Source organism: Triticum dicoccoides, chromosome 4B, assembly GCF_002162155.2.
Source record: "Triticum dicoccoides isolate Atlit2015 ecotype Zavitan chromosome 4B, WEW_v2.0, whole genome shotgun sequence".
NCBI lineage: Eukaryota > Viridiplantae > Streptophyta > Magnoliopsida > Poales > Poaceae > Triticum > Triticum dicoccoides.
The window spans coordinates 505,731,159-505,742,176 of record NC_041387.1 but is presented as its reverse complement, the minus strand read 5'-3'; the positions used below and the strand labels follow the sequence as shown (position 1 = coordinate 505,742,176).

General features: G+C 46.0%; 1 protein-coding gene and 1 pseudogene across 1 annotated transcript; one reads left to right on the top strand and one right to left on the bottom strand.

Annotated features, from left to right (window-relative positions):
• Positions 1–2,785: 2,785 nt before the first annotated feature.
• Positions 2,786–3,811, bottom strand: LOC119293796. Its single transcript, XM_037572154.1, has 3 exons — positions 3,367–3,811; positions 3,210–3,271; positions 2,786–3,125 (listed from the first exon to the last, which is right to left on the bottom strand). The coding sequence occupies exons 1-3, from the start codon at positions 3,782–3,784 to the stop codon at positions 2,859–2,861; spliced, it is 747 nt and encodes a 248-aa protein (XP_037428051.1). The 5' UTR covers positions 3,785–3,811; the 3' UTR covers positions 2,786–2,858.
• Positions 3,812–6,475: 2,664 nt separating this feature from the next.
• On the top strand, positions 6,476–8,368 carry LOC119293795 (annotated as a pseudogene).
• The last annotated feature ends 2,650 nt before the right edge of the window (positions 8,369–11,018 follow it).

The window sequence follows — 11,018 nt, the reverse complement described above, 5'->3', positions numbered from 1 at the left end:
ATAATATGATGTTTGGCTTGGCTAGGTTTGAGCTCAAGTATTTTCCCGAATGGCCATTCGAAAAGCCAAAAAAATCCCAAAATGCATAGATATTATATTTTCTTTTATAATTAGCTGCAACACATTAGTCTTTTATGGCAATGATTGAATAACCATTTATACAGACTAAAGTTATGTATTGTTGGGCTTGACCTTGAAACATGTCGAACCTAAGTTTTAGATTTTTATGTCGGGCTTTGGAAAACATGGAGGACATTTTTTTTTATGAAGATGCCCACAAAATCAAAGTGTGTGTTTTGTGATACCTTTCTTGGAGATCCTAAGTAAGATTAGATTTATGTTGAATCTTCTATATCTAAATTGCTAGTCCACACGAATGTATTCCTCTCAACATACACGCCATCTCATGATACAAACATGAATGTAAGGCCCATCTTAACATGCAAATATGTATGAAAAAAATTCAACCCAATAATTCATATTCCTGTCAACATGCACATATGCCATCTCATGATACAAACATGAATGGGTAGGCCCACCTCAACATGCAAATATGCACCCGAAAAGATACATCTCAATAATTAAATACGGTAAATAGCATGTATCTTAAATTTTGGTTAAATCTCAATCTACTGAGACCTAGCTACACCCATTTCTTTCCCTTCTTCTATTTAGATGCTTGTAGACTCGAGTGAAAACAAGGGTAAACCTGAATCACTTGCCGCGGTCCTGGTTTTATGCTTTGGATGGAGCCCATGGGATCATACGTCTTTCGGCGACGATACCGGGACTAGTTGGTCTTATCAACGCAGCAGCAGTGGTACCGGACAAGTCGATCAACTCGGCACCCAGATATCTACACGGACGCTGTATCTGTACTGCATATGATCAGTGCACTATACTTTGCTAATATAAAAGATCGCACAGGGCGCATCAATAACTTGTTGGTTAGCGTGTAGCCTACTGTTTTCCTTACTGCTTAGCACATGTATAATCCTGATTTTTTCCTCTGAAAACGATACCGTGGTAGTATTATCATCTGGCATACACTTTCTCCAATCAAGGAGACGGCGGACCCGTTCCGCTGCTCCCACTGCAAGTGCAATCAATCACACACGAAAGCTACCTTCAGTTAACAAAGTATACTACTAGTACAGAGTAATCAAACATGGCTGCCTGCAGAATATAGCAGCCCGCCACATAGAGTACCTGAGGAAGCCACCTGCAGTCTATAGCTGCCTCATCGTTCGTCATCGTTAATCAAACAGGCCGGTGTTTTAATACTCAGGATCAAATCATGCCTGCTTGCAAAAACTAATCGGGTCTAATGCAGGCAGGAGAAGGGACGGCATCTGAGTCGCTCAGCGGGAATTGGCGAGCCGAATCAAAAACCCCAGAGCCGCGACAAAAGCCCACCGCGGTTTATTGACCCGAACAACCGGACGCAGCCGCCGCCCTGCACGCCACTAGCTACGCATACTAAACGGAAGAAAATTTCGTGGACACCGGCTGCAAAGTCCATCCGGTGCGTACCCATGCCAGGATTTGTCCACGTGTCCCCTCCTTACATCCGACCGCCGCCGCTCGTTCCCATCCGATCGGTGCTTCCCTCGGCTCGGGAGCGCTCGCTCGGCTCCAAACGCGTGCGATGACGGCTCGCTCACGAGGCAAGGCCGGCTGAGGCGGAGGCCCACACCGGTCCTTTCGTCTCGCAGCCTCGGTGTCTTTCGTGCGCGGCCGCCGCCGCCGCCGGCGGCCAATCCTCCCCCTGGTCCGCCATGGAGGGCACGGTGTGCCCAATCCAGGGTTATCCCGTCTCCGGTGCCGGCCTCTCACTCCACCACGCGCACCTCCATCTCGCCCAGAACTGGTGACCCCCCTCCCTGGCAAGTCTGAAAGTTTGTGTTTCCTTCAGGCTGTTAGCATGCAATTGGCTCCTTCAGATAAGATGTTTGATTTGCTAATCGTACATGACTACACGTTAATTAGATATTTTGATTAAACTGAGCACGAACGAAGTGCAACCTGGCAAGATCGTATTTGATCGCATCGTTTGATTCACTCAGTCGAGCTACAAAATCAATTACATCACTAGTTTCACAGTAAAGAAAGTGTAGTTTCAGACTGAAGAGTGTTTAGTTTACAGGAGGACGACCGCTGGAACAAGACAATTGACGTCGTGGAAACAATTAGACAACATCAATAATTCCTGATGAGTAGACTTAGAAGTAGGATTTTGATATATTGCAAATCTGGAGTAGACTTCATGACAAATGGTGTACCAGTGTATAGCTGATTGCTCTCCCTGACAATTTCCAACTATAATGTACAGTTGTACACTGTATCTTTTCATCTAAGATATATATGAATGATTTGAGATCCTCAACTTGATGGGTCCGTCATTAGAAAATATATGCTATTTGTGGTGTTTTTGTTTAGTAGGCCTAAATTCAGTTCAAGGCAGACAACACTATGTGTCTGAATATTCAGATGTATTGCATATCTGGAGTGGAATTCATGCTCCTCTGTTTTCTACCGTCTAAACCACATCCATAAAAAGCATGAAGTTCAACTGGAGCAAGGATTGCTTAGGTTTAGTATGAAATATGTCAGCCCTTTAGGGCAGGCATTATGGAAAATACAAATGTTTTAAATCGGAGGTCTGAAAATCTGAAACTTCCGCAGGTGCTCGGCCTCAAAGATTTAACACTTTACACATTCTGTCGCATAATTAATGTAATCTCGCAGAAATCCAGAGATGATGACAAAATTCAGTGTACTGCAGTGCATCAATTATAATTCATAGATACACCAAATGACATAAAAAAAATTGTACTCCTTATAGGGTGCGCGTAATACTAATCATCAAAAGGTAACTTTCTAGCAGCTGACGACAATGTGGCATCCTGCTCAACCCCAAGTAAAAGACTTGTAAATCCGCCTTGGATGGAAGGAGCTGACATGGTTGAAGGTTGCCCATACACATCATTTGCAAAGTTTAGCATTGTGGCAGTAGCGTATCCGCCTTGGATCAACGGTGCAGCCATGATCGAAGATCGCCCATAGACATTATTTGAAAATTTTGGCATGGTATTAGTAATCTCAATACTACCAGCATTCACATCCTGTATCATAGAATATGAAATTGTTCATAAAACATGCAAGTCAAATATGAAAAGGGGATACTAACTCTGAGTCAAATGGCTTACCATCAATTCCTTCGGATCAATGCCTCCATCCCTATTCTGTACTGCATTTTTTCGATCTTCTCCTAGAGTCAGACATATGAATTGAAAGAAAACTAAAAGGATTAACAATAGAGGTATAGAATGGAAAAAGGCTTGCTAGAATGGGTAGGATCGGTACCTTTCTTTTTAGCACTTTTATTTTTCTTCCCTTTCTTTTTTTCGAGGCCGATGGTTGCCCGTTTACGCTTTGCGCCTTTCACCACCTGAGGAACTCTGAATGATATTGTACCATTTATTGTGTTTGTAGCACACTCAGCCGAAACTAGCGGAACCTCGCTGGATTTTTCCTCCATCTTGCTAAGAGTGTTATCTGCTTCCAAGTCTAACTTATGTATAGCTTTCTCGAAATCATCAAGAAGTTGTTTTGACCGTGTACACTTCAATGCAACTGATGTAGCCTTCCTTGAGATACGTGCAGCTTGTGTTTTCAAACTTTCCTCCTCGGATCCTTGTTTTTCAACATAAAATCCTCTTTTCGCATATTTTGTCCATCTTCCTAGTATATATTGTGGCGGCAAAATGAAAACATCATTCATATTGAAGACTTTGAATGCATGCTTGCACAATATACCTGCAAGATATGGATGTCATATTTCATCAAGTTGTATTAGAGAATACATTGCATCATAAATTGTGTATATATACCTATGGATTCGAACTTTCTGCAACAACATGTAATAGTTGTATCCGTGGTATTGAATATAACCTTTGCTCCATGCTCGCTGTTCATATGTGTGACCATATATGTCAACACCGGACCGTCTGTCTGTAACAGTTTACAAGAGAAAGAAAATTGGCTTTTGAATTCTGTTTCAAATTCTGAATACATCCGCCTTGTATATGATTCAGATGCGGTCTTTAGCAAAGGAAAATTTGGACTGTAAGCAACAGGTTTCTTTCGACGCGAACTAAAATCTGCATCCAACTCATTTTCACGAAGACTTCCAGAAACCTTCTCACATTCTACAAGGAGTTCTGAAAGACCAAGTCTCCTACGAAATCTTTGCTTGAAGACATTATTCATACCTTCGCTCCTTTGAGTCGAGTTCATATCAGCCGTAAAAGAGTCACGATAGACAGCAGCCCACTTTTCCCTCAACTCATACAACTTTTTCATCCATTCGTTGTCCTCAAGGTTGTATTGATCCAACAATTCAAACCATTTTTTATTGAAGTAAAATTCTGACCTATCTTCATAGACACATTTCTTAAAATCAGGTAAAAACTTCTCAGGATGCTCATGTATTACATGCCCGAGATGTTTTGCAGCATTAAGATAAATGTGCCACAAACAAAGTCGATGACTTGTATTTGGGAACACATATGCAATTGCTCCGTCCATGGCCTTGTCCTGATCAGTGAATATAGTGCTCGGATGCTTGCCTGACATTGCTGTTAAAAATGTTTCAAAGAGCCAAACAAATGAATCGATACTCTCATTAAATATCAGCGCGGCCCCAAAAATTATTGTCTGCTTGTGATGGTTGGTACCAACGAATGGAGCAAAAGGCATTTCAAACTTGTTAGTCTGAAAAGTGGTATCAAATGATACAGCATCCCCAAAACATGCGTAATCCATGATAGACTGACCATCTGCCCAAAAGAAATTAGCTATCTGGCCATCAACCTGATCTATTTGAATGGCATAAAAAAATGTAGGATCCTCCCTTTGCTTATTTTTTAAGTATTCCAACAGTGTCTGTGCATCATTTGATTCTAAATACTTCTTGCGCTCGCGACCAATCTCATTATTGCAGTCCATCTTTGAGAATGGTACTTTGTCAGGTCCTCCGTAAAATGCTACCATAAAGTCATATACCTGGGATGGCTTCATCCCGGCTTCCCTTATCTGGCCAATTAGATGCCTATCCGCTTCTATAACACGTCTTTGGGACCTCAGCTTGTGCACCTTATTGGGACTAGCAAGATAATGATTGTGCTCGGTTATAAGCTTTTGCACTGTCCAAATACCATCCTTGCTGACACTAAACTGAATACGAGCCTCACAACCTGTCCTTGTAGTGTCCTTAGATGATTGGGTTTCTCGATGACCTTCGTTACTGCAAACTATATATTTTTGAGATATACTTTTATCACCTCGTCGCTTTGTGTGACTTTTTCTGACACTGAACCCAACCTTGGCGGCATATGCGTTGTACATATCATAAGCGCTGTCCTCTGAATCGAAAGCCAATCCAACTTCTGGAACAATCAACGTTTCTCCAACTTTATCAATCGCCTGCGATACAATGAGTCCAGAGTTAAATTTATATTACCATAATGTGATGTGGGAAAATGTTTTTTTCTCCACTTTGAGAATTTGTTTTCCTAAGCTTACTAAAGAACACATATTAATTTTGAGCAGTCATTTGCTAAGTAATCAGTGCATAGTACAGTACTAGAGTACTACAGTACTATAATCTTTTCAACCCGTACCTGCATATGTTGCTCTACACCAGCGACCCCGTCGTCCTGCTGACCTCCTTCTCCTCTCATGGCTGTGGTCGTATCCTCCCGGACTGCTCCTCCTGACATGACGCGTGGGGGCTGCAAGTTCACGGCGTGCGCACAACCATTCTCGTCCGCGAGGTTTATGCGGTACAAGTCGCCGGCAGTGCCACCATGGTCGTCCTTGTGAGCCACACTGACATATTCCGTCATGGCCGCTCCCGTCATTCTCGACGATACTGCAGCTTCAAACTGCGGCGGCCATGGATGGCTGATGGGGCCTTGCGATGCAGAGGATGACGATGCGTTTGGGCGTGAGGCAAACATGGTTCTGGTCTCGCCCGGCGGAGTGAGGGCCGGACCAGGGTTCCCTCGGCCGCCACCAGTCTCATCTTCCATGATCAGATCGCCGCTATTCAAGGGAATCAGGTGCTAACGACGAGAGCCGATTGATTCTAACGACGAGAGCCGACTGCATGTAGTTTTTGCAGCTGAGCGGAGCCCACCGAGTCGGGATCGCACTTGTTTCGAGCCGACTGAACCCATCTGAGCCAAGGGACGCAAGTAACGGAGCTGAAGAAACAGCGATCGCCCGATGGGAAGCTGAGACACGTGGACAAATCCTGGCATGGGTACGCACCGGATGGACTTTGCAGCCGGTGTCCACGAAATTTTCTTCCATACTAAACCGAGCCCACACCCCTTGGCCACTTCCACCACCGAGATTCCCATTCCGCGGCACACGACACGAACCCTGGCCGCGACACGGAGCGCGCCAAATGGACCCCCGCCGCTTCCTCTGCCACCTCTTGCTCGCCCTCGCCCTCGCCTTCCGCCGCTGCGACGCGCAGGGCGCCGGCAACGGCACCGGGCGCTTCGCCTGCCTCGTGCCGGCCCCGTGCGACACGTTCGTCCTGTACCGCACGCAGTCCCCGGGGTCCCTCGACCTCGGCGCCATCTCGGACCTCTTCGGCGTGAGCCGGGCCATGATCGCCAGCGCCAACGGCCTCAGCCTCGCCGCCGAGGACGCGGCGCTGCTGCCCGACCAGCCGCTGCTCGTGCCCGTCCGGTGCGGCTGCACCGGCAACCGCTCCTTCGTCAACGTCACCTACCCCATCCACTCCGGCGACACCTTCTACGCGCTCGCGCTCACCGGCTTCGAGAACCTCACCACCCCCGACGTCATCCAGGAGCTCAACCCGCAGGCGGTTTTCAACAAGCTCAATGTCTCGCAGCTGGTCACCGTGCCGCTCTTCTGCCAGTGCCCCACGCCGGCGGAGCGGAGCGCCGGGGTGCAGCTGCACGTCACCTACATGTGGCGACCTGTCGACACCATGTCCGAGGTGAGCAAGCTGATGAACTCCAGTGCGAGCGCCATCGCTGCGGCCAACAACGTCACTGCCGACTTCACCTCCACGACGATGCTGCCGATGCTGATCCCGGTGGCGCGGCCGCCGGTGCTTCCTCCGCTGCGCTATGGTGCGAGCCCGAGCACCGGCGATCTCGGAGCTAGCAAGGGCTTCTCGGGTGCCACCGTAGCGGCCAGCATCGCGGGGTCTCTCGTCGCGGTCGCCGCCTTGTGCGCGGCGATCTTCGCGTACCGGAGGTACCGCAAGAAGAAGGCCACGGTGCACTCGGCGTCCAGGTTCGCGAGCCCGAGGTTTTGCTTCAACCAGAACGCCTACGGGATTCAGAGCAGCAGTTCCATCGCTCGCATGATCAACGGAGGGGACAAGCTGCTCACCAGTGTGTCACAGTTCATCAACAAGCCTATCATCTTCGGCACAGCGGAGATCATGGAGGCGACGATGAACTTGGACGAACGGTGCAGGATCGGCACCTCCTACTACCGGGCCAAGCTAGAAGGCGAGGTGTTCGCGGTGAAGCCGGCGAAAGGCGACGTGTCGGCGGAGCTGAGGATGATGCAGATGGTCAACCACGCCAACCTCATCAGGCTGGCCGGCATATCCATCGGCGCGGATGGGGACTACACCTTCCTCGTGTACGAATTCGCCGAGAAGGGCTCGCTCGACAAGTGGCTGTACCAGAAGCCTCCGTCCTCGCTGCCGTCGTCGAGCTCAGTGGATACGCTCTCGTGGAACCAGAGGCTGGGCATCGCGTTCGACGTCGCCAACGGCCTGCTGTACATGCACGAGCACACTCAGCCGAGCATGGTGCACGGCGACGTCCGCGCACGGAACATCCTCCTCACCGCAGACTTCAGGGCCAGGATATCCAACTTCTCCGTGGCCACGCCGGCGATGGCCGACGCCGCGGCGACGAGCAGCGACGTGTTCGCCTTCGGCCTACTGGTCCTCGAGCTTCTCTCCGGCAGGATGGCCATGGAGGCGCGCGTCGGCGCGGAGATCGGCATGCTGTGGAGGGACATCCGGGCGGTGCTGGAGGCCGGGGACAAGAGGGACGCCAAGCTGAGGAAGTGGATGGACCCCGCCCTTGGGGACGAGTACTACTTGGATGCGGCACTCAGCCTGGCCGGCATGGCCAGGGCTTGCACGGAGGAGGACGCGGCGCGGCGGCCGAAGATGGCCGACGTCGTGTTCAGCCTGTCAATGCTGGTGCAGCCGTTACCGGTGGGCGACGGGTTCGAGAAGCTATGGCAACCCAGCTCGGAGGAGAACATTAGGATTGTCAATGAAGTGGCAGCCAGATGATATGGGAACAAACTGAATTTAGCGACTAATCTAGGAAGTTCTTAGTTTGGGTGTTGCGTGCAGTGATTTATTTGGTTCGTTTTGTGAATGTGTGTCACTGTAATTTACTGCAATGCAAACCCTAAACCCTAAACCCGTGCAGTGATTTATTTGGTTCGTTTTGTGAATGTGTGTCACTGTAATTTACTGCAATGCTTTGCTTTACTCTGTAGACCAAAGATCACGTTTTGTTGCGGTTTCCAGCTGTAATGGATACTAACTAATTTAGTGATCTAAACGCTCTTAGACTAGCCACATGGGAGTAACTTCGGTAGTAACATCGAGTCCAACTCAGCTAGTTACTGTAACATCAAATGTCCCAATGCAATATGAGTCTATAACCTAATAAATGAAGCTTTGCATGTTATCACACTTATGTTACTACCCACTATTGAGGTAGTAACATAGTCTAAGGATATGTGTATGTTACTAGTGTATGTTACTCTCCACTGTGGCTAGTCTTATATTTTTTTACGGAGGGAGTGCTAACATGAGACGCGACAGTCCTTTGTGTTATCTTTTCGCTCTACTTTTATATACCAGGCTTGCTAAAAGCCTAAAACTCAATAGACTGAGATTTAATCAAGTTCAGTCGACTATTCAGCTGTTGATTTTTGCACGAAGATTTGTGCTGGACTAAGCATCATCCAATGGACCTCGCGGCATTTTGTCACACTGTTTGCAACATGTATTTCTATCGGTTGCAGCATCCGTCATTGCTGATTGCAGCATGTCGTCTCACCGGTCACAACATCTGCTCTCCTCGTTCGTAGCACGTTGTCTCACCGGTTGCAACATCCGCCATTGGCGGTTGTATCATTTAGTTGCACAGCTTGCAACGTCACTTGTCATTGACTGGAAAACTGTTGCAACATTTTTCGTCACCGATTGCAACATCTAGCCTTGCTGCTCGTAGCAAAATAACTACGCTGATGTCACTCGACTGAGACTTCATTAAGTCTCAGTTGACTGAGTTCTAGACACAACCTTGACGTATCAGCATGCTAGATTGCTTATAGTATTCCTAGGTGGATTCCAAAGGATTGCACCACTTGTCTAGCACTGCTTGTTTGTACAAGTTGTTGTGTTGCACCATGTTTTGTTCTTTTGTATTTTGTACGCTTAGCCATCGGCTTTTGAGCTTTCTTGTTATTTTTTCAACAAAAAAGAGGCTAGATTGGTTCAAAGGGCATCTGTAATTGGACCTCAAAAGTTAACTATGACCGTTTACTGATTACACCAAACAACTAAAAATATAATAATAAAATACCACCATCCTATCCATTGAATTATCACCTGCTCTTTGTGCATATTTGCCCTCATTCTCGTATCTTGTTGCTCACTTTGATTTTCAACCTCAGTTTCGTTGATTCTCCTCTCCAACTTGTTGTTCTTCATCGCAAGATCACGTATTACATCTTTTGCAGCGTCTGGTAATTCACTAGACAACTCATTTCACAAATTTGCAGCTTTACAACCATGCAAAGGGCAACCTGCTACTCCCATAGGAGTTTGTTGGATTCCCTGAAGAGGAAAGGTGATGTAGCACAACAACAAAAAGTATTTTCCTTAGTTAAGAACCAAGGTTTTCTAACCAGTAGTTGGCACCACACTACCAAAGTTAGTAATACCTACACACAAACACAACAATTACTTGCACCCAACAAAGGCAAGGGGGTCATCACTCCTCTTGTTCTTGCCAGCTACAAGATTAAAAGCGGATAGTGATAGGAAAGGCGACAAAAAGTAAAAGAGTAGAAAGAGCAATTGTAGAAGCTTTTCTATTGATGGAGAATAGACTCGTGGGTGATAGGTTCACTAGTGGCATCTCTCTCGAAAGCATAAAAACGGTGTGGTAGACAAATTACTATTGAACAATTGATAGAATATCGCATAGTTATAATTGTGATCATTCATGGTGTAATCTCACATAGGAATTTCGTATGTGACAAGTAGACCGTTAATCCAAGTGCATCTACTACTATTAAATAGGCATCTCACAGTATTAAGTTCATGGTAAACATAGTAACACAATAAGAAAGATGACGTAATGTAGACGGGAAGAGATAAATAAATATGACCAAACCCCACCGTTTTACCGTTAGTGGCAACGTGTCTTTGCCTCAACTGTCACAAGGCAAGATCACCGCAAGATTAAACCCACTACTATGTACCACTCCTCTAAAGACCTACTCATCTAATTTGTCCAGAAAAGTCTTGTAGATGGGAAAGCACAATAGCTATAAAATTAAAGAGAGAAACTTCAAGAGAATCAAAGGTTAGTCCAGAAAAATAATATAAATAACATATAAATCATACAAAAGTGATAATATGATAGCATTTAACGATAAAAAAATATAAAAATATTCCTGATTTTTGAAAGTTCACAAAATTTTAAAATGTTCACAAATTAAAAAAATGTTATTAGATTGCAATAAATATTCACAAATTTGATAAGTTGCTTGTTTTAAAAATTAGGAAAAGGAAAAAAAAATAAAATTCAATCAAAACATCAACATCAAATAAAACCGTAAGAGAAAAAACATGGATATGGTAAATAATATCAACCGAAGAAGGTTCTAGAATTTCCTCAAAATCAAGGGGGAAAGGA